Source organism: Falco biarmicus, chromosome 3 (genome assembly GCF_023638135.1).
Source record: "Falco biarmicus isolate bFalBia1 chromosome 3, bFalBia1.pri, whole genome shotgun sequence".
Taxonomy (NCBI): domain Eukaryota; kingdom Metazoa; phylum Chordata; class Aves; order Falconiformes; family Falconidae; genus Falco; species Falco biarmicus.
Genome location: NC_079290.1, coordinates 92,336,726 through 92,359,877, shown reverse-complemented (window position 1 = coordinate 92,359,877; position 23,152 = coordinate 92,336,726). Strand labels below are relative to the sequence as shown.

At 48.2% G+C, this 23,152-nt stretch overlaps 1 protein-coding gene across 1 annotated transcript; it reads left to right on the top strand.

Annotated features, from left to right (window-relative positions):
- The first annotated feature begins 5,676 nt into the window (after positions 1-5,676).
- IRF4 (interferon regulatory factor 4) lies at positions 5,677-22,236 on the top strand. The gene is made up of 10 exons (XM_056332835.1): positions 5,677-5,778; positions 6,588-6,778; positions 8,318-8,624; positions 9,130-9,316; positions 10,050-10,138; positions 10,698-10,839; positions 12,601-12,708; positions 14,031-14,384; positions 18,248-18,360; positions 20,402-22,236. Exons 1-10 carry the CDS (start codon positions 5,692-5,694, stop codon positions 20,543-20,545), a joined length of 1,722 nt encoding a protein of 573 aa, XP_056188810.1. The 5' UTR covers positions 5,677-5,691; the 3' UTR covers positions 20,546-22,236.
- Positions 22,237-23,152: the final 916 nt, after the last annotated feature.

Sequence of the window (23,152 nt, the reverse complement as noted above, 5' to 3'; positions counted from 1 at the left end):
TCATATGAAAACTGAACAATTTGAAAAAATATTTGTCTAAAAATGTTCTCTATTCTTCTTTACAAGTAGTCAGGAAAAAGATTTGATTTTTTCTTAACCTGCTTCCATGATGGAGATATTTTATAATTTTATTTATTTATTTTATTTAATAAAATTTTATATTTCTTGTAAATTTTAAATTCTTGCAGCAGTACATCATGTTGAACTTTATGTTTTCATTTTAAGGCCCAGAAACCTCCCCAGACTTCATCAGGTTAGGCTGTATCTCCAAAGCTTTTGTGTTTGGGGCGATCCTTGAAAAAACAGGGATTGGTACTGGTACTTACTATTATTTAATACAATGTATTTTAAAGAATGGAAATGGTGACTGGTAAAAATTTGAGGTTTTAAAAAAATTGAGTGTTTCCCCTTTCCACAAAACTTAAAGATTTTGGTTTCTTCATCCAAATGCCAAGAAGCAAAGAAACACGGAAGAGTGTAAGCAGGTGGGAGCAGAGCTTCCTTTCAGCACCAGGTGAGTGACCAAGATCCTTGCGGGGCTTGGGGCTCATGTCCCCAGGGAGCTGCTCCCTCCCTGCCTCAGCTCATCTGGGGGAGCTGGAAGAGAGGTGAAGGTCATCAACATGTCAGCTGCGTAGGTGGTAATAGCGAATAACAAATATGCCTGTGAATTAAATGCATTATTTCAAGACATTAAATGCATTATTGCAAGACAAAGCAAACATATTCTTCACAAATACATTTATAGACCTGTTCAGAAATTCACTTTGTTAAATGAATTTCTCGGCAACCATGCTTTCCTTTTTCTTTTTATTTGAAAACTACTTACGATTTCTTTTCTTCCCCACCCCCCCCCCCCCAAATTTTTCATCTAGTTTTTAGGTCCAGGACTGCTGCTTGCTGATGAAAGTGGCTGGACTAGCATAGGTTGAACTGCTCTGGGGAGATGGGGAGGGAGGACGACACCATATTCAGAAATAGAGCCACCGCAGAAGAGGAGAATGGGAAAATGATGCCTCTCTGGAGTAAGCTGCTGCACTTCACATCCAGCCTTGGCATAGAAGAAGCCCAATTTCTTGCTCATTCAGCAGCAAACTCTTGATTTTGTTTTTATTCATAATGTTGATGATTTGATTCACAACGCTACTCACTCACGTTTTGATTTCCTCAGCTTGGTGGAATCATCAGGTTCATGTATCCAGCACAAACATGACTGCAGGGTTTCTTAAAGTTTCAGGAAGCTCCACCTTGTTGTGCCTGGGCTGACAACAAGCGGGCAGTGATCCAGAGCTGCCTTGTGGCTTTTCAAGGAGCACAGAATGAGCTTTAAAAAAAACTTTTTAGCAAAATTGGCATCGTTACCAGCACCCTGCAAAATGCAGGCATGTGAGCGTGTGCGCAGACACACAAAATCCAAGGGTTTTCTCCCTTACAAAATTAATAAAACTTAGAGCACCCAAAGCGTAAAGCCCACTCCTCCCATTAGTTTTAGACTGGAAATGTTCATGCTTTGTGGTTCCAGATGGCTATAACAGGGAGTCGGGATGCTGGAGCAATACCCAGCTCCTATCCTTCATATTCCTCTTTGCTCCTCTGGTTTCCCAAATCAAAATCCCTTCTTTACCATTCGGTTTCCCTGCAGTCCTTCAGGGCACTTGGCATTTTCCTCAGACAGCAGTGGTATTTGTTAATTACCTCCTGTACTTGCAATAGAAACAAATAAATGTTAGCAACCCTCCAGCAGGTTTTGCCCTCAAGGTTACACTATCTTAAAATGGATGTTTCCAGGTTGTATGGCTTTTCACACATTTCTGCATATTGATGAAATATTCCATAAATCTGAACGTGAGTTATTGCTCCTTCCAGAAATATGCTCCTAAGACACATTCTGCCTGTATCTCCTTTCTCAGTCTGCATGGGGAGTATCAGAGAGCATCCGAAGCAGGTCACGGAAGGGCTGCCCAGTTGTACCCCTCCGGATCCTAGCTCAGCAATTCAGTGTGGTGTTTGGGAAAATGGAAATGTTATCGGGCTTCTGGTGGGAAGGGAGTTAATAATGATCCAAGAATAACCAGAGGTCCCTGAAAACATGTAGAAAAGTAAATAAGAGCCGGGGAGGGAAGAGAGCATGGAAAAACCTCTGATTTCCAGAAAAAGTAAATTAGTGCTTGGAAGTGCCATAAGATGGAAATATATTGATTACATTATTATCAAAAGAGTCTCCAGCATCCAGCAAACAGTGTTGCTGTGGGTGGAGCTCTCACTTCTCGTAGTGTGATGCCAATGGTATGACCTTTCCCTTCAGGTGCCTGATGGGACCCAAGCCCTCAGGGCACGGCTGGCTGATGCAGATGGGGCAGTGATGCCTACACTGCTAAAGCCTTTCACCCCCTAGTCCCAGCAACACTGTTCAATAAAGAAAACGCCGTCAGCCCAACGCTAGCTGCCCAAGCAGCCTGCTGCTCAACCAGGAGGTGAGGAACCTCTTTCCCTGGGGAGCAGGGAGTCCATACAAATTTTGCTGTTGGTTTGCAGAGGTGAAGGTATCAACCTAGGGCTTCTAAGCTCCTGGCCTGGCTACCCAGCACTGGGGAAGCGTGCCTTGCTGCTTGTGTGCTGCATTGGCTGGATGTGCACTACAAACTTTCCTTTTCAAAGGAAAGGCACAGGATATCTCAGGTGTTAGGACATGCGGTGAAAGGCTATTTCAGTCCCAGACACAGGCATGAAGGCAGCCTCATGAAAGGCGGTTTGAAATATTCTTGGCTACGAAGCAGAGGGGAAGTACGTGAGAAGAAAACAAAATGTACGCCAAATCCACCCGAAATAATCTCAAGTGGACTGTGAGACTCTTCTGATTAAAAGACATGGCCACACACCGGTTTGCTTTACGTCTAACAGTTCAAAATGACTGTGTAATTAGTAATATGGAAGATATATGACAAACTAACACTGTTTCAAGAGTCTCTATTTTAAATGGAGGAACTGCAATTACCCTCCCAAAATGTGCTTATGACACCAGAAGTTTCCACAGCAGAGGATGCCTAAAACTGCCTGTTGCAACTCAGGTTAGACTGCTTATAGACCCAGGTGCTTTGCTGGAATAAATCAAAGCAATTGGGAATCTGCCCCAGATTTCCATGGTGTCTCTGAATTCCATCAATACCATCCATAGAGGTCTTTCTGCTGCGTAAGCAACCTGTGAACTCAGTCCCAAGCCTCAGAGCTGTTGACTGAAGCATGGGGTTGTGAGGCTTTAATAAGTGCCACTTCTTGGGGTCTGGTTGCACTGCTGCTTTGGGCAGTGGAGGGCATCTTCTCACAGGGACTTGCAACCAGGGATTTGTGAGGACTCCTGAGGGAAGCAGACACCAAGTGAAAACCAGTGCCAACAGCAAGGTGTTGAGCCCTTCAAACACCTCCGTTTCAGGAAAGGGGATTTGGGGCAGTTAAAGATGTAGAAAAGCAGCTGTGGGCTTTTCAAAACCACTTTTAAGGGCTTAATACATTTCTGAAAATGCATTTACCAATGTCATTTGTCAACCGTTTTAGCACAAGCTTTGCTGGGTTCCTGAAGAGCCAAGACTAGAGCTGGACCACTGGGGAAGGAGCTCACTCGCTGGTGTGCTCCTGCTCACTGGTAGCTTTGCTCTGGGCTTCAGTGAGTGTGTGGTGAGCTGGACCTTTACTGCCTACTGGGACCTGCTGTCGCAAGCATGGTCCTACCAGCGTCACAGGCAGATGGGTGGCCAGTGCAACCGGTGCAGCCCTCCCACCCCAGGCAGGAGCAGCACGAGAGAGTGGGCATCCCTTGCTCCTCCTCAGCAGGTTCCTCTTCTGCCCCCAGGAACTCCCCCTGCACTGGTGCCCAAGGGGATTTCATGGTCTTCAGTGCAGGGAGAGCCCCAGAAGGAGCCACAATCCTCAAAGGGCGGACTGCCTCCAGCGTATGTCCAACAGGTCCCTCTGGCTTAGAGACTGGGTTTACCTGGTGGTTTTTTAAGGAGGCAGGAGAGCCTTCCCCCTCCCGAGAGCAAGGGCGACCTTCTTGAAGGAAAGGAGGAGTAAACTCCTGAGTGCAAGAGCATTTAACATACGCGCCCTTTGGCTCAGCACTGAACCCTTCCACAAGGACCCATTTCAGAGAGCCCTCAGCAGCTGGTCTGAGCTGACATCTCTCTCTTTTTCTGCCTTGGGTGCAATTCCCAGGTGAGTCAGCTGGGACTTCAGAGGGGCTTGGTGAAAGCAGAAGCCAGCATTCTAGGTGCTGAGGGCTTGCGAGCCACTGTTGAGAAGAAACAGTCACTTTTCCTGGCATGCCTTTAGTCAGTGTGACCTTAAGAGTGTGAAACACAGAGGACCCAGCAGTGACTGCCGTGGTTAAACAGCAGCAAGAGTGTTTTCACAAGAGGACTTCAGTCATCGACACAGAAAACTTCCATGAAGGCAGTGGGGCTTTTGGGTGAGGTTTGAAGAGCCAGGCACTCGCAATGGTGAGGAAATCACTAGAAAAAGATGAGCAGGCTGTGAGGTGCTGTTAAGTGTTCAGATCACCAGCAAGGCCAGTTAGGGAGGAATTGCCTCTTAGCATATGCAAAAAAACACCCAACGAAACTTTACCGGCACACTGCTGCAGCATTTAATGCAGACACCACAGTTGTGTTATTGATCAGAGTTTTCTGCTTTACAGACCAAAATGATGGTCCTAATTTTTTTTTACTTTCTTAAATAGAAATGGCTGATGTCCAGGAACCCTGAGTAAGGAAGTCAGCAAGGCTAATGACATTAACGTGTCTCACTTATGAGAAGAATTATTTGCAAAGGCCAAGTGTGCATGCATGTGGCATCTGGCTTTAAGCATCCCATCCCCTCTAACATTTAGGCAACTGGAGGTAAAGTTCTGGTAAGAGTTCTCACTGCACAAAGAACAGCAACCAACCACCCAGGTAATTTCCCACATATGTACACACATATGTGTGGGGTTTTTATGTTTGACTTCGTCTTCTCTTAAAGATTTCTGAATGTGTAACTCATCTACCTCTCTATTTATATACATGGTTCTCTTAGGACAACTGTTTATTTCCAAAGTATTCTCCAGCATTTAAGAAAGGTGGTTTTTTTCACCTGAAATGCCCTAATGCAGATCAAATCTGCATGTTTCACACTGGCCCAGAATTTGCTGTCTTAAAAGCTGCAAAAGAGAGAAGGCATTAGAAGTATTCATTTTGTAGTGATGTATATTAGGGCGGTTTTATACTTAATGAAATTACAGTTGGTACCCTGAGTGCTACACAGTCTTGTGCCTAGGGATCGAAACTGGATTTTTAGAAAGCCTTTCAGATGCCTTTTGGTAAAGCTGCGGTTGCTCTTCTTGATTTATGGTGGCAGTCACCTCCAATCTCAAAGATCTATTTTAATGTTTTGAAGATGCCTTAATTCGTGACTGAAAAGATTTTGGATGGGCACTGCCAGTTCTTTCTTTAGAGGATGGATAGCGTGTTATAAACCCGATACCTGAAAATGCCTGAACTTCTCCCTCAAAAACGTGGCAAAAATTACATGTAAATGTCAGAAGATGGCGTTGAAGATTTGCAATTAATATCCTAAACTCTGCGTGTACCCTCCACGCCGGCGGCCTGCCAGCACAGCGCGCGGACTGTTTTTTTGATCTGATACGTTACGGCAGAAAGGATGTGGATGTGTGCTGGAGACGTTAAAACAGAACAACAACAAGAAAAGTGCCGTGGCCTGAAACACGTGTTTGAAACCCGAAAGGCGGTAAGAAAGACTTTCATGTCAGCCCGGACCTCGCTTCTTCATCCCCCCCGGCTCCCACCACGCTAGCGCAGGGGACTCTGCAGGCAGCTGAGCGAGCGGGTCACCCACCGCCCAGCCCGGCTCTGGTGCCGGTACTTCAGAGGAGCTTTCCCGAGGGAGCATCCCCTGAGCGCAGCGGGGCGGGAGCCGCTCCCGGCTGCGGCTGCCCCGGGCTCCGGCTGCCGCCACCCCGTCGGAGCTCGCTGCCTGCGGGGCCGGGCGCCGCTGCTGCCCCCCACCTTGTCCCCCATTTCACACCTTACGGGCTGCAAAGCACGGGGCGGGCTCGCCAGGGAAAAGCCCCCAAGCCCGCCAGCTCGCCCCTCGTCTCCGCAAGGCGGGCGGGGGTGTGGAGGGTGCGTGTGCGGTTCTTCATCCCCCTCCGCGATCCCGGCTCCGTGGCCCGTGCGAAGCCGGGCTGGGTCGCAGGGGATGCCGGCAGGGGGTACCGGCCCCGGGGCGCGGCGTGGGTCCGTGGGTGGGTGGGTGGGCGGGCGGATGCCCCCGCCGTCTCTCCGAGCTGCGCGGGGGCCCGGCCGGCGCCGTCTGGCACGTTTCTGGTGGGTGTAGCTGGCTGAGTCTTTACAGTAAAAGCCGCCTGGCTATCATAGGTAGGAGTTTCCCCGCGCTATTTATGTATATGTATCTGTCTGTATAGATTTAAAAAAAACCACGCGGATGCAGAGAGGGCGCCGGGCTGCGCGCCCCCCCGCCCCGCGGCGTGTGTTTACCAGCAATGGGCATGTGTCACTGCCTCAGATGTTTTCCAGCTCGCAAAGTCCCCGCTCCCCTCCGCCGGCTCCACCTCCGGGCCGGGGCCCGCCTCCCCCCCGCCCGGGCACGACGCCCTCCATCATATAAAGAAACTTCCCGGTGCCGCCGGCCCAGTCGCGGTGCACCCCGTCTCAGCAGCCGCCCCGGCAGCCGGCGGCCCCTGCCCGCTCCCAACGCCGCGACAGAGGTAAGCGGCGGCGCCCCCCGCCCCCCGCCCCGTCGGGCCGCGGCCGCAGCGCTCCGCCCGCCCGCCCCCCCCCACAGAGCGGCCCCGCCGCGGGACCGCCGGGCTGCGGAGGGGGGCGGGGGTGGGCGCTGCGGGAACCTCGGCATCCCCCCTCCGGGCTTCTCCGGGTGCTTCGGCACCTGAGCGAGCCGCTTGGCCATTTTTATAAATTATTTTTATTTAATATTTTTCCCCTAATTTAAAGCCAAAAAAATAACACCCGCCCCGTTATCAGCTCCCGAGGTGAAGGCGCGCACCGGACCCCGGCCCTGCCGGTTGCCCCTGGGGAGGGTCACGGGAACGGATTGGGGGGGATCCGCTTCATGCTAGGGGGGGGTGGGGAAGGGACTCGGGGGGGGTCTTTGCACAGGCTCGGTGGGCCATGCGCGAGGCAGCCGCGGTCCCCGCGGCCCCCAAGGCACATCGAGCCCAGGGGAGATGCTGCGGGATGGGGTTTGGTGTGCAGGGAGGTCAGGTGTGCGGAGCTGCCCATGTGCCCGCAGTAGTGCGGACCTGTCTGACAAGGGTCACGGAAAGTGCCCTGTGTATCAGGGCAAAGGCTGGGTGAGGGATTGCTTTTTTTATTAGAAGTAATGGGGGAAAGAAACCCTGCCAAAGTATGCTTTGGGGTATTTTAGTCTATATAAACAGAGCGCTTTTTCCAGATCAGGGAGACAAACCTGACGCCAGGTCCCCATCACTGGTGTCGGTGTCCTCACGTTAGGACTGTTCCAGCAGGTGCCCATCACTGTGGAGCCGCACGGCTCCCAGTGCGTGTGTGCATCCCTGGGTGTAGCTAGGGCTCAGTGTGGCTGGCTGCAAGCTCCTGCATCCCTGGGGATAACGTCCTTACGCCAGGCTCCGTGGGCTGCTGTCTCCACTTTTAGGTATTTGCAATGTATAGATTTGAATGTTACTATATATGTGTGTTGGGAGCAGTTGGAGGAGTAGATATGTATAGGACATCGTGTGTTCAAATGTGTCTTGCTTAAGTGAGCTTGTGAAAACTACTTCGATGTTATAGTTAGATGCCATATAAATCGTAACTGCATGTGAAGCCCTCCAAAGTGCGTGCACGTCTAACGTTACATACGTGCACTGTCATATGCAAATACATTTGTATGGATTTTTTTCTTTTTTCATTAAAAAAGAGCTCTGAGAAGGGCAAGAGGTTTGTGCCTTAAGTCACTTGCAATGAAAATTTCAACAACGCATGTACGTTCATGCAAAACAGTGTCGGGACGGGGGGGAAGTCTGTCGAAGTCTGCAGCACCAGCGGTGCCTGGGGAGGGCTGTGGGGGGCTGTGGCCGGTTTCCTGAAGCTCTGTACTTTTTCCCGCCACCCCCCACCCCTCGCATGCTGTGGCTGCCGTTTGGCATGATATATGTGGCACCAGGGACTGGGGACTGCTGGTAGGGCTCCCGACGGGGACTTCAGCCAGCACCTGACCTGTGGGTTTTCCTCTCCCCCTCCCCTGCCTCTCTTCCCCTCCTCTGCAGCTCCCCCCCCCCCCCCCCCCAGAGCTGGTGCTTGGGCGTGTGTGGAGAGGTGGGCTTGGTAAGGCACCCCAAAACCCCCCACCTGAGCCCTGACACGAGTGGCATGAACTTGGAGCCGGGCGAGTGCGGGATGAACTCGGTGAGCTGCGGCAACGGGAAACTCCGCCAGTGGCTGATCGACCAGATAGACAGCGGCAAGTACCCGGGGCTGGTGTGGGAGAACGATGAGAAGAGCATCTTTCGCATCCCCTGGAAGCACGCAGGCAAGCAGGACTACAACCGCGAGGAGGATGCCGCCCTCTTCAAGGTAGGGCTCAGCCCGGGGTCGGGGACACAGCTGGGGCAGGAGGGGTGCTCTGCAGTGGCCCCTCACCACCGTGTCCTCACCACGCGCCCCTGCAGGCTGGCTCTGCTGGGTGCCCGCTGCTGCTGGCTGCCCGCCTGGTGGCCCTGGCTGTGCCCTGCTGGCCCCTGTGTTTGCAGGATGAGACAACCCGCCCTTTCGCACTTCTCTGTGGGAGCTAAATGCTTGTGGGACTGCAGCACATCTATTTCCACGTTCATCTGGGATCATTTTCTCCTCTTTCTTGTGCCTGCTTAAGTGTTTTTCCTGCCTTACCATGCTGCTTTTTTTCTTTAGCCTAAACCTGATGGGAGTAAATTCATGCACATATAAGCACACACATCTATGCTGTTTCAAGTATTGTGGACTTTTACCTTGTAGTTGATTCTTTTTTCTCCCCCCTCACCCTTTTTTTTTTTTTTTTTTTTTTTCTTTTTCTTGCTCTTTTGATTATCTGAAATCTTTCCAGGCTTGGGCTCTTTTTAAAGGAAAGTTCAGAGAGGGCATTGATAAACCAGATCCCCCTACCTGGAAGACAAGATTAAGGTGTGCTTTGAACAAGAGCAATGACTTTGAAGAACTGGTGGAGAGAAGCCAGCTGGACATCTCAGATCCCTATAAAGTGTACAGAATTGTGCCAGAAGGAGCTAAAAAAGGTAAAGCATCTCAAATTCCCTGTGTAACAGAGTGTGAATATGTCTCATTGTAAGCATATGAGGAGTGAAGTGGGCTTTTCTGGAATAGCCCTGCAGTCTTTTTAAGTCTTTTAAGGAGACAAAATGCAGGGCTCAAGTGCAGCTTGTTCTGATGACTGAAGAGGCTGCGTCTGCAGGAGGACTGCTGGCGTTTGAGTTGGAGCTTTGAAAGGGAGCCTTTGCGGAAGAAGCAGACAGGCACATTGCTGGAGGAACTGCTCTTTTAGCTGAAGCTTCCCTGCCAGTTCTGTGTAGCAAGAGCCAAGCAAGCGGCTCAGGGGACAGGGGAAAAATAAAAATTGCTTGCTGGATCTAGGTTTAGAATACAGGGAAAAGCAGAAGTGTTCTGAGCCAGACAGTAGGTAACTGGTGCAGGGGGAAGAGCTGGGAGCGAGGGATGCCCAGTCTTGTGGGAGGCAAAGGCTTGGCAGGGCCCAGGGAGGGCATCATGGCACACTGGGTTGGCTGGGCAGCACTTCCCTGTGGGGCATTGGAGAGCCCAGTGGGAGAGACTGCCTCTTGGAGCTGCCTGCAAGGGAGGGCTGGGAATCCTGTCCCAAACAGGGGCTGGAGGGCGTTTTAGTCCTCTGCTTGTTCAAAGGAAGGTTGTATGGATTTGTCTTCAATGTGCCAATTTCAGATTTCCTTAAGATGTGGTCGACATAATTTATTTTCATCTCTCTGGTGAACATAGGTGCAAAACAGATCAGCATAGAGGAGCAACCATTAATGATGAACCATCCCTTTCCAATAACATCTCCTTACACTTCACTACCATCTCAGGTATGACATTAGTTACGCATTTCACTTGGTCCTTGTACATTGAGCAGCATAATTTCTGTGCTGTGTGCTGTGTCTCTTTGCTGGCATGGTGCTCTAGTTCTCTCTGGGAAGAAACTTTATTATGAAAAGTGAGAAATCAAGAAGCAACTTTTCTAATGTCATGTGAGGCCACAGGGCAGTTTATTTCCCTTGGTGTTGTTTATCCCTGAGTAATAGCTCTTTTCTTTTGGATGACAGATACTAGTGCACTGCCATTCTGTCCATGCCAGAATGTAAGCTCCCAATGAAGCCTTGCTCTTCCAAGCAGACATTTACCAGCAATGCTTTGACGGCCTTTTGTTATTCCACCCTGCTTATTATTTACACCAGTGGTGAGAAGTTCATTTGAAAGCCTCACTGGTGGTGGTGGCAAAGTGCTGTTCGTGTAGCCTGGGCAATGTTTAGACTTCCACGGGGTTTGGCAGAGAAAATCAAGGAACTGAGATGTGAAAGCTGATGCAATGCATAGCGTTAGGTTTGATAGCTGCTGAGTAAAAGACTATCTCATTAAATTGAATAGGTACCAAACTACATGGTGCCCCATGAACGGAACTGGAGGGAGTTTGCCCCGGAGCAGCCACATCCCGACATCCCCTACCAGTGCACCAGTGTCCCCTTTGCAGCTCGCAGTCACCACTGGCAAGGGCCCGGCTGTGAAAATGGTAAGACTCTCCTGGTTAGGCTTGCTTGCTGAGGCTGCTCACCTAGAAGGATGACAAATTTCAGGTTTTTTGTTTGTGGCTTTGATGGGAATTGACAGAAGTGTCTGGAAAGGAGTGCTGGGCTCCCTGCAACGAGAGCCATGGCATCTGTGGCAAGAGCCTTTGCCCTGGCCCTTGCTTTCACTGCCACCATATGTGCAGTGTGGGGGCTGTGCAGTCCTCTGGGTTGATACAAGTCAGTCCCCAAAAGTCTTCAGCTGTTGCAAAAGTCCTGAGCTGTAAGAAACCAACCAACTCCCCCCAAAAACCCCAATGGGAATGTGTTCTTTAGCTTTGCTTTCTGATTTTGGACCTTTTGAGACACACATCAGTGAGGTTTTCCCTCCAGCCTTGTGGATTAGAATGGCATTATTCTTCTGAGAGGAAGGCTGAAATTATTACTTTATTTTAGTGCTGCAGCAATGGGACAACTTGTCATGGATTGAGTCTCTCCTGGGGCTGGTACAGCAGAAACAGAATAATGACACATTCCATTCCCTGAGGATCTCACAGTAGCAGAGCCTAACATAATCATGGCTTTCCAAGCTCTGCATACTTAGGAAAAAGCCTGAATTGTGAAAACTGGCAATGCTGAAGGCTGCAGGGGATAAAACATAAGAGCAACAGAACCGTGTGCTGTAGACCCTTGCGGGATAACTCACCTGAGGACGCAGGCATTTGCTTCATGGGGAGAAGCAGCTGGTTCAGAAGGGCAGGAAAGGATGGGAAATGAGAAAGGACTTCTTAGAGCAGATACTACATTTTCAGAGGACACCATTCCAGAGGTTTTAGTGCAGAGAAATCTTTGGGTCTGCTAAAAAGTAAATGCTCAGTGCACTGCAAATTTCGCTGGCAGTATATTGGAATTATTAGGCAGAATCCTTTGCTTTCAGTTGAACTGTTTGCTAATAAAAAATGGAGGTAGCAAGCTGAATGAACTCTGCCCTGAAGTACATCCTCTGTGGCAGTTAAACACATATTTGGGTGCTTTGCTGAATTTGGAAGCAGTGGTTAGTGGGTGGTATTTTGTTTCTCACTGGGCTCAATAACCCAGTGAGATTGGTTGCTCCGCATTGCTCCGGCTGCTGATCGTGGTGGGTTCTGCCACTGGGAAAGGTAGCATGTGCTTGACTCCAAGCCACTTATGTCATCCTCCAAAGACTTTTATTGACATTAAGAGACAGAGGAAAACATCAATCGGCCATGATATAGTACACTTACTGAAAAGCATCTCTTGGAACAGTCTAATAGTAGTCCTGGTAATAAAATCCTAAGAATCTCCTGTTGCACAATTTTCTTTACCTACTTTTTAAATAGCATTAAATCCAACTTTTTTGTTATACTCGTCTTCAGTAAAATTCCTTATACGAAATGGATTGCTTTATGCAGGCAACTTTCAAGAGCACTGTAGTCTAGTTAAAAATGTAAATTACTTCTGTAATAGAATAACACATCAGCTAAGGAAAAAGAGGGAATACTGAAATGCTAAGGGAGTATTTCATGCAGACCCCCATCAAAGTACAGTCCAAGTAGCATCTGGAAAGATTGGTAGGGTTGGGATACCTGGCAAAGTTGGGAAAAGGAACCTTTTTAAGAAGAAAGGGGAAAGAGAGAGTTCTTGGTGGGGCCCAGAAAAACTCACTTTTGCATCGCTGTGATCTCTGTCCAAGCTTTTCTTCCAGGATTTAGGCAGCTGTCACTGACTTTTGTTTGTGAAAACAGGTTGTCAAGTGACAGGAACCTTTTACGCTTGTGCCCCTCCTGAGTCCCAGACTCCTGGAATCCCGATTGAGCCAAGCATAAGGTCTGGTGAAGCCCTCGCCCTGTCAGGTAGGTAAGGTCTGTAATGCCCTGGACTTTCTGGGGAGCTTGATAAGAGAGCCCCACTTCTGACTTGCCCTGGCACCGTCTCTTCTTTCTGATGACAAGAAAAAAAGAAGAAGAAAAAAAAACCTCTTTAATGAATGAATTAGGTGTGTGGTCTTAAGCCTCTGTTTTCCAGGGTACTTTAGCCCCAGTTCCAAGGGATGGAGGTGGTTAAAGTTAGTGGAAGTGCTTCGCTGGCTCACGGTGCTAGTGCTGGGTTGCTTTGATAAGTCTCCAAATCCGGTCTTCCCAGGGGAGTTTGGAAATTTTGGGGTGGGGTCAGTGACCTTTAGCTCTGTTTTTCATTAGGGAGGAACCCTCACAAAAACTGGTGTTGCTTGGGTACCTTGCTGTGCTCCTGCTGGTGTCATCTGGCTTTGCTCTGCCTCATTATTCCTGGTGAAAGAAAGGCATTCAGGAAAGAAAAGGGAAGATATTTCAGCCAGGTCTGCAGACATCTGGATGCTGGCAGAATAACTCAGGGGAAGGGTGTGGGAATGTGCTTTTCACAGAAATAATGGATAAACCTATAATGTGACGCTCAGCAGGTTCCTTGGGCGGGATTGTTCTCCTGAATCAGGGTCTGTATGTGTGTATATATAGATGTGTTTGTGTATATGCATATATACAAACATATATTGTACACACACACATATATTTTGTGTGTAGGTGTGTGTGTATATATATGTATGTATATATGTGTGTATATATGTATATTCAGTGCTGTGTGAGATCTTAGGGGTGAGCCAAGTTGACCAAACGGCCCTTTGAAAGTAAGGCTGGGGATCTGGGATCCAGCCCTGTTGGAGCGGGAGCCAGCAGTCGCTTCTCGTCAGGTAGCTGGGTGCAAGTTTGCAGGTCCCCTGTGCAGAAGCTTCTTTTATGCAAAATCTGGGGAGAAGCAGAGCTACTTCCTGGTTAAGGCTGAGGAAGTGTACTGAGCCGGGGGAGTCATTCTGATGTGAACTTGGAAAATGTGACAACTTTTCATGTGTGCGCTTTTCCTTTTGAATAGAAATGTGAAGTCTGTGGGATGTTAGTTCCTACCAAATTTTCACATCAGCAGCCCATCTAATATGCTGAGAGAGCATTAATGCTATCGTGCCCCCAAAATTTTAGTATTTATATTCTTTATATAATTTTTGCTAATCTGAGCTTCTGGGTGGTGGTGACCTCCAGGCTCAGAAATCTCATGCAGACTTGTCTCCTGTCCTCAGTGCAGATCTGAAATATAAAACATTCATACTAACATATCACAATGATTTTTTTTTTTCTTCTTCTTATAGATTGTCGACTCCACATCTGCTTATATTACCGTGAAATACTGGTAAAGGAGGTGACAACTTCTAGTCCTGAAGGTTGTAGGATATCCCATGGCCAAAGTTATGAGGTCAGCAGCCTGGACCAAGTTATCTTCCCTTATCCAGAGGATAATGGCCAGAGGAAGAACATAGAAAAGCTACTGAACCATCTGGAACGAGGAGTAATATTGTGGATGGCACCTGATGGCCTCTATGCTAAGAGACTTTGCCAAAGCAGGATCTACTGGGATGGGCCTCTGGCGCTGTGCAGTGACCGACCCAACAAGCTGGAGCGGGACCAAACTTGCAAGCTCTTTGACACTCAGCAGTTCTTAGCAGGTAATTCCCACTATGGCTTTGATCTTGTTTCTGGAGATGTCACCTGGTCACTCTCCACATCAGCTTCACAAGAGTGCTCTTCTTGCGTTATCTGATGAATTACAGTTAGAATAGCCGCTCACTTCTGGGCAAGCATAGTCAAGGGGTAGCTGACTCCTGAATAATCCCGTTGAATCCTGCTCTCTGTGCACATGCAAATGCCTCTGCACAAACCAGCTCCTAGGAGTGAACTGATGCTCAGCTAGTGGCACTCAAAACCCCCGCTTCTCTTTAAGAAGCGTAAGGAGGAACCTAACAAAATAGTCTCTCCACAAACTGAGTGACAGAGGAAAGTGGATCCTGATCTTGGATCTGCTAATGTAAGTCCTGGGGTAGGTCTGTGGTCTGCGCTCGCGCTGCTCTTAGCTTGACCCAGAGTGAGCCTGAGGTCTTGCTCAGAGTATACAAATACTAACATGAAATCCAGCAGAAAACCTCTTCTGTCTCTGCCAGTGTTTGAAGGGTATCTTGGGGTAAAAAGGATTTCACAAGCTCTGGAGTTCCTAAGCGCAGAGGTGCGTTACCTCTCCAGAGCTCCGTGGGAGGGTCTGGTTTTGCACAGGGCAGTACAGAGGGGGCAAGGGCATGCTTTGGGGCAGTGCCACCTCCTTCCAGCCCATGGAGGGAAGGGGCAGAGCCTCAGCCCCACTTCCCAGCTCTTCTGAGCGGTTAGAGGGAGGAAAGCTGCCCACCCAGAAAAACTGGTGGGAGCCGGTCATTGTCCCAGAGGACAGCTCAGGTGGCAGGAGTACACATTGGTCCTTTTGTGTAGCATCACTATAAGTGAACAGTGTGCCCGTGCTTTGGCGTGTTTTCCCATTAGAACAGGATGCCAGCACTGGCATGACTCTCTCAGGACAATTAATGCCTTGCAAAATTCAAAAAAAACCACCAAACCCAAACCAACAGCTTAAGCATACTTTATATTCCAGGTCTGATGCACAATCCTAGCAGAATGATGAAGCAAGAAGTGCATTTAAGGAGAAAAATCTCATATGGATGTGAGAATTGACAGTTAGAAAGGGGAATTTGAGGTCAGGGCATTGGCTAAGGTTTCAATCACATGCTAAGTTAAAGATGTATAATTCTGCCTCTGATGATGGTTTTGGAAATCCCTTTCCCTTTTCTCAGGTGTTTTTTTAGATGTACTCTGGGTTCTTCCAAACGGTTCACAGGACCTCTCCTTTTAGACACCTAACCCCAAAGATAAGCTCAAGCAATAGTTATTTTTTCCCCCTCCTAAATTACTTATGCACCAATGCCTGTGCAAACCCAAGCATGTGGTTGAAGTCACAGTCTGTGGTGTGTGCAAAGTGGGTTTTTGCATGTGCTGATGCTCAGCTGGGTTTGTCAGTGACTTGCCACAGGCGTATCACATCTGCGTGTACTGAGATCCCAGACTGCAGGCAAGCTTAGGGATTCCCCCTTAGAAACTGGGCTGTCCTTGGGAAGAGAGGCAGGAGATCTCTACCAGGAGAGGAAATCTTGAACAGTAGAGAAAGGGGTAGATGCAGAACTGCTACTGACTGCAGCTATCAGGACCCTGTTGAGGGGCTGGACCCTGCTCTGCAGACTGCACTGGAGCATCAAGGCCTGCGTTGAGCAGCCTGTACTGTTGAGCAGGCTCAAATGGCAATAAACCAGCAGCCAGGTGGAAGGTCTCTGGGGAGCACTGCGTAATCAGCACGGTAAATCAGCGGAGAATAGGAGGATAGAGGAAGAGAATTTGGGAGTGTGAAGGTGGCAACCAGAGGAGGGTTGGCTTGGCAGAAGGAGGGGCAGCTGATGCTAGAGCAGCAGGAGATGGGGAAGGCTTGGGGAGGGATGTGGGGAGCCCTGCGGTGTTGGAGAAGGCGTTTGAGCCTGGAAAGGGAGACGGAGAGAGTGGAGGGTTTTGCACAAGGCTGACCTCAAGCCCTGATTATCCTGGGGGGGGGGCAGAAGGGGCTTTCTTCTCCAGATCTGTGCCAGGGGCACTCCCACAGGTGTTCAGGATTTGGAGAATTGCTGAGGCCAAGTAAAACAGGGAAAGAGGAGGATGGAAGAAGTTCCCTGTTAGCAGTATGGTTGGACTGGCCTTGGGTGGATCAACCTGCCCTGTCCCGTGGCAGCACAGAGGGAAGCAGGGTCCCATGGAAAATATCTCATCTCTGCTGGCATAGCTCCAGAAAGTTCACAGCACTTTTAGGGGGGCTTGGGGGAGACTTTACTTTTATAACTGACCCTCCCAGTATGACCGGTAGTCCCAAGCCAGAGTTGGAATGCTGTTGTGGTAGTCATTGAATTCACACCATAGTCTGAAAAGCTTGCAGTTACAGTAGAAATGGCAGGGGTGTATTTTGGGAAAAGATGCATTTGTCATGCCAAGTTGAAAGACTCTCCTTTCCCTGTCTAGCAGGCGGCGCTTCATTATAAGACATAGGTTTTAATATTAATTTCAACTTTTTGCAGAAAGTGTGAACATAGTTATAAATTAAAATGAAATCTTTACCAATCATCTGTGTAGAAATACTCTACACATAACGCAGACTTTAACAAGGATATTGCATTAGATGGAATTTTCTCTTTTCTGGAAGGAAATGCAGTATCTAAAATACAACATAGTGATTTTGGTCCGAGTGGAAGTCTCTTATAAAGGCCACCCCTGCTATCTTTCATAGGGGACACTTTGACTATTGGAATAATTATATAATTTGACCTTTTCCCTTTGTGCAAGGGTGTGGGTTAGTGAAGAGAGTGCAGGAGCACAGAGGACACAGGCTCTTTTGCTGGCTCAGTGCATGGCTTAAATAAGGTCCTTCATCATTCCTTGCCTCCCCGACCCTGACTAGGCACAGTGATGACAATGGCTCCACGACTGTGTGTAGCTGAGCCTGAACGTTGTGTCTGGCAGTACTTGGAGTCTCTGGCTCTACTGAGCCATTGGTTTCAGTGCTGCTGTTGGGTGTCCACTTAAGTGGGTCCCAGCTACCACCAGTGTCTGCTCCAGGAGGTTCTGCTGCCGAAGCCCAACAGAAATACTAATTGGAAGGCATCCCATTTTTTCTGCATGTGGAATGACTTGTGAGGCAAAGCAAATAGAAAAAATGTGTTGTTATAACTAGCTCCCACTGATCTGTGGGAAAGTTTCCAAACTCAGTATCTTCTCCTTATCTCTTGTCTTTTTCCTGACCTGTCTCATCCTCCCCTAGAGTTAATTTGTCTTCTCCCACTGTGCTGCAGGGTCATCCATTTGGAGCTCAGCCATCCACAAAGTCTTTCTTACTGGTCTGTACTGGTTTTGGCTGGGATAGAGTTATTTTATTCATAGCAGCCTGTGTGGTGCTATTTTGGATTCGTGATCAAACCAGTGCTGAAGGCACAGGGATGTTTTAGCTAATGCCATACAGCGCTTGCACAGTGTCAGGGCTCTCACTCTGCCCCCACAGCCAGTTGGCTGGGCTGGACAAGAGGTTGGGAGGGGACACAACCAGGACAGCTGACCCAAGTTGACCAAAGGGATATTCCATACCATGCGGCCTCATGGTCAGCAGTAAAACTTGCAGGGAGAGGGTTTGCCAGAGGTTGCTGTTGCTTGGGGACTGGCTGGACATCAGTCAGCTGGTGGTGAGCAATTGCTTTTTCTGTCACTTGTTTTCCGTTCCTTTACTTTGTCTTTTTTTCTTTTTACCTATAAAACTGTCTTTATCTCAACCTACAAATTTTCTCACTTTTTCCCTTCTGATTTTGTCCCCCGTCCTGGTGGTGGGGGTGGGTGAGCGGCTGCGTGGTGCTTGCCTGCCTGCTGGGGTTAACCCACATCGTGGCCCTTTCTCTCTTCCCAGAGCTGCAAGCCTTTGCTCACCATGGACGTCCGCTGCCGAGGTACCAGGTCGCTCTCTGCTTTGGGGAGGAATTTCCAGATCCACAGAGGCAGAGGAAACTAATTACAGCCCATGTAAGTAGGACTTCTGCCTTACCTAAAAGAAACATATTCCTCGGAGGGTGTGAATCTGCCAGTCAGGCCTTTCTACCTCATGTGGGTTGTGAGGGAGGTAATAAATCGTGGAATACGCAGCACTATCAAGACTAGAGCTGAATCCCCAGATCTGCCAAGGACTGACTGGTAGCCCTCAGTGGGGTGGAACACCTGATTTCCCTCCCTGCAGAGCATAAGTGCCATCTGTGATCCCTCGCAAATCCCTTCACAACCCAAAGCCGAAAGGTACCCTGGAAGAGCTGGGCTGTGTTGTTACTGCCAGCCCAGTGGTGCAGCTCCTTGGGCTGCCAGGCCAGACGTGGTGTTTTCACAACCGCTGCACCTGGAGGTGCCCCAGAACCCCAGCCTGCCTCTCAGGGACCTCAGCCCCTACCGGCATGCAGGGACTGCCTGTGCAGCTTCAGGGTTCAGGCAGGCTCATGGGCTGACCGACCACAGTTCGCACACACTCAAAGCTCGTGTTTCGGGATGCTATCTGGGAGAGGGTGATGACAGAGACTGAGACCAGGTACTTTCTAAATTGGCTGTATTGGCCCATAAAACCACAAGAGAGGTGATAATGCACACGTTAGCGGCAGGGCTTAGCTTATGGCATCCTTGTGAAGGAAACTGTCATCTCTTCATTTTTGAAAGCCCCTGCAGTAGCAGCATGGGTCCCAAGTCAGGCTTTTGTTGTAAGCCATGGCCACCTCTTGGCTGCCTGGCTTTTGTACCACTCACTGCTGCTTAGTGAGTCTCTGGGGTGGAAGCTGGGAAGCTCATCCCGATCCATCCCAAGCTATGCAATGGCTGGTTAGAGGTAGTTGTCCACCCCTGTCTCTCCTTAAACTCTTTTCCATCCCTGTTATGGCTTTTCATCCATACCTCCTTTCTAGCAACCCCTCTCCAGCCCCCTTCTCCATCTCCTGTTCTGGCAGCTTCTCTATGAGCCTGTACCTCCTGTTTTTTTCAGAGCTTTGCTTCCCCCTTAGCAGTTGCTCCTCAACCTGCTCAACGCCTTGGGCTGTCTTGGCTTGTGGACTCATGGTGGAGCTCCACCATCCCGCCGAACAGCTGTGGCTCCCCTGCCCAGCTGCTTTCCTGTCTCCCCCATGGTGAGACAGGAGGTGCTCAGCTGCCTGTGAATGCCAACGAGGGGTAGGGAAAGGAGGTTGGTGGGCCTGCTCCAAGGCAGCGATCCCTTCTGGCTCTCTCCCTTCCCAGAAGCAGGATCCACAGACTGTTTATTTTTCCTCCAAAATGATGCCCATGTCTTAACATGGAGGGGCTGGCTGATCAGCAGGAGAGGATTGTGGAGAAGAGTTGTCCAACCTGTCCATCCCCCAAGGGTGAAGAGAGCTTCAGGTGTTTGTTCTCAATGTGCAACTTAAATATTTGCAGTCAGAGCCCAAAGCCTGAGGGGGAGTGGTGGTTTCTGAAGAGACAGAAGTGAAGGCAGCGTTAAATCACACAGATCCCTCGTGGTGGTTGAACAGATTCCTCATCAGAGCTTGAATGAGCAGAAATGAGAGTATCCTTGGTGTTAGACTGAAGTCTAATTTCAAACACAGTCATTTGGCAATGTATCTCAGTCTGCCTAGGGCTCCAGCATTTCAGGTTAAGTCCGTAAAGTACTTTACAACGCAGATGAGACTTTCAGTGCTTTGTGTGTGCATTTGAGCACATGGAGTGGCTGCGGACATGTGTGGTCCATAAGCATCACCCACAGCCAGGGGCTGGCAAGGGACTGCAGTGGCTAATGCATCACTGGGGTCACTGGTATGTGCCCTTCTAAAAGAAGGCCGTGGAGGTAAGGAGTGTGTGCAAGGCACTCGGCAGCAGAACAGGCAAGGTCTAGCTTAAAACAGAGATTAGTGAGACCACTGAAACCCTTTTCCCGTTCTGGTAAGCAGAACTGTTTTGATCTGCCATGTTTTTAGCTTAAACCCACCATAAATAACTAAGACAAGGAGCATGAAATTTTGTCACATGTCTGATTAACATTTTGTCTGTTCTTAAGGTTGAACCAATGTTTGCCAGGCAGCTGTATTACTTTGCTCAGCAAAACAGTGGACATCTTCTGAGAGGCTATGATTTACCAGAACTTGTGACTAGTCCAGAGGATTATCACAGATCTATTCGCCATTCCTCTATTCAAGAATAAGATCTTCAGAAAGAGTGTTTTTAAGGCACTGCAAAGATTATGCAGAGTGAAGGGACAGATCTGGGTCACAATTTGGAGATCCACATCACAGCTGGACATGTTCAGGTGTTCAATGATAGGAAAGTGAACGGGGACAACCATATTGTATGATACAAATGATGGGTCTTCAATGTTTGGATGCTACATCCTGCATAGGTTCCACTGTCGCTGGGAATAACTCAAAACTGACAAAATGATTGCTATGTTTACGTTTGCTTAATGTTCTTGTTGGGTTTTGAGGACTGATTCTTACAGAAGACTTAAATCCAGAGTTTACACTGTTACATTTGCAGGGCTATTTATTTTGGATTACTGATCTCAGGGAAGGTACATAAATTTGTGGTGTTCCCAATTTGAAACTAGCTACTATAGGTGGGTAGCAAATGTAGATGGTTTATTGAGAATAGCTAATACATGTAAGTGGTTATAAATTTAGATTTGTAAGTGTGATGCCTATATTCTTGTATAGAATATTTCAGTGTATTTTTTAAAAACAATGCAATTCTTCAGAGACATATTTTTTTAATGCCTGACTGACATTTGTCCTGACAATTTTGTTGCCACCACTGTTGTTACTGGATTAACTCCCTTAATAAGCAGTTTCTAAGGTGATGCATTTATGGTACTGTGTTAAGAAAAGTGACCATTCAGCTCGTATTACCTGTGGATTTAGTGGATTAACCACTAAAATTCTAGAGTCCCAAAGAGCAGGTTTAAAAATAAATTACTTTTTTTTTATAATTGAAAGGTACTATGCATTTTATATATATATATATATAATGCATTAGAATGAAGTTGGCAGACCTTGAAAATAGCACAGAAATGGTCCTGCTAGCCCTTTTTTGATGTCACAAAAATGAGCCAGGTTAAAATAGCCACCACCTCTGACTTCTACAGAGCCAGCTCTGCTCTTCATGTGCACTTGCAGCTTTCTCCCAGTGGTACTGAAACAAATGTGAAGGGAGAGTTGAAGGAGAGCAGCATTTGGCTTCCTATATTAAGACAGTCAAATATTTGTTTTACCGTTTGTTTTCAATACAGAAGTATAATTTGATGCAGTTTGCAGCTTTTAATGATAGGTTGCCGTTACAAATTCAAAGAGAAGAGGTCTGTTGAGTATGCATGTCAGTGAAATTTCCTTGCTGGTGAGCAGACTGCGTGATCGTAGTAGCTTTAACTCCAGGACACAGTCTCCCTGTGCTTAACAGACCTACTTCACTTGACGTTTTAAATGAGGAAGAAAAACCGGTACTTGGTCTGGCAGCAGACTTGTGTTCTAGGGACTTTGAGTTTATACATCTTAAAGATGCATACTCTTTTGGGATATATTATCCCCCTCCTTCTCCACAGTGCCAAGCGGAATTAACAGATCATTTTTACTTTGTTACTTGAAGTGTTTTTCCTGGCTTAAAGATTTTCATAGGGGAGACCTCTTTCTTAGGCATTAGAAGCACTGCTCTAGGTGACCCTCAGAGCTTCTGCATATGCTTTTGGCCTGTGCATACATTTTACTGAAAGCGAACTTTTGTGTTCAAACTGAACTGGTACAATACAAATATTTGATGTGGTTTTCACTTTTTTCTAGTGGTTGTTGCTTCATATGCTCATTGCTTCAGCTCACATCTTAGAATAAAGTCCTTATTCCCTACCAACTCGATTCATCTGTGTTGTTTTCAGTAGCGGGGCAGATCTAATGCGTGCGGATGTGCACTGTGAACCTGGGCAGCACTGCTGGCTAAGTCTATGGGGAACTGTGTTCTAAGCCAGAAGTGCAGAGTAAGGTCAAAAGGTAAGGATTTTTGCTTACAAAAATGTCTGTGATGCTAGCTACAGTTAGTAGAAAAAGGGAAAACAGGCAGGTTGCCCTTTGGTGGTTGGTTTCTTGGACCACAGATGATGCAGCAGAGCCCTGCAGCTGGGGATCTGGTGCTGCCACACACTTGAGGGCTCTGCCCCTGCCCCTCTGGGCCCTCCAGGGCTGGGGACCGGGCTGGTGCCCCCCCTGCCCAGCACAACCCTCGGGGACCCTCCAACCCATTGCCTGCTGCTTGCTGGGCTGGCAGCTGGAGCTGGAGGTGGTGGTTACTGGTTGCTGTAGTTGCCAGAGTGCTTTCAAGTGAGAAATGCAGGGAAAAGGTGAAAAGGAGGGTGACAAGTGAACTAGAATAGTGAAGTTAAGAATAGGAGTGAATTTGGTAGTCAGGAGCTGTGAAGAGGGAGGGAGGAGAGTACCGTCTGTGTTCTGGCCAAACACAAATGGCTTCATTTGAATGCACAGAGATGCAGGTGAAAGGCTGACTTTAACCAAGGAAAGCTGTTGAGTTATTTCTTTTGGAGGGATGAGGCAGGGGGAAGAGTGGAAGGAAAATCAAGCTGTTGATTTGTATCCTAAATTATTTTGCAAGTGAGGCCTTTAAAGCTGCATTGGACTTTTGTGGCCATCTCTTACTGTTCAAAACAGCTGATGGATACATAAAGTGGAAAAAAAAAAAGCAAACTAGAAAAACCCTGAAAACATTTTCTCCTTTTAGTATCTTTTTTTTTACAGTCACTATGTGAAAGCATTTG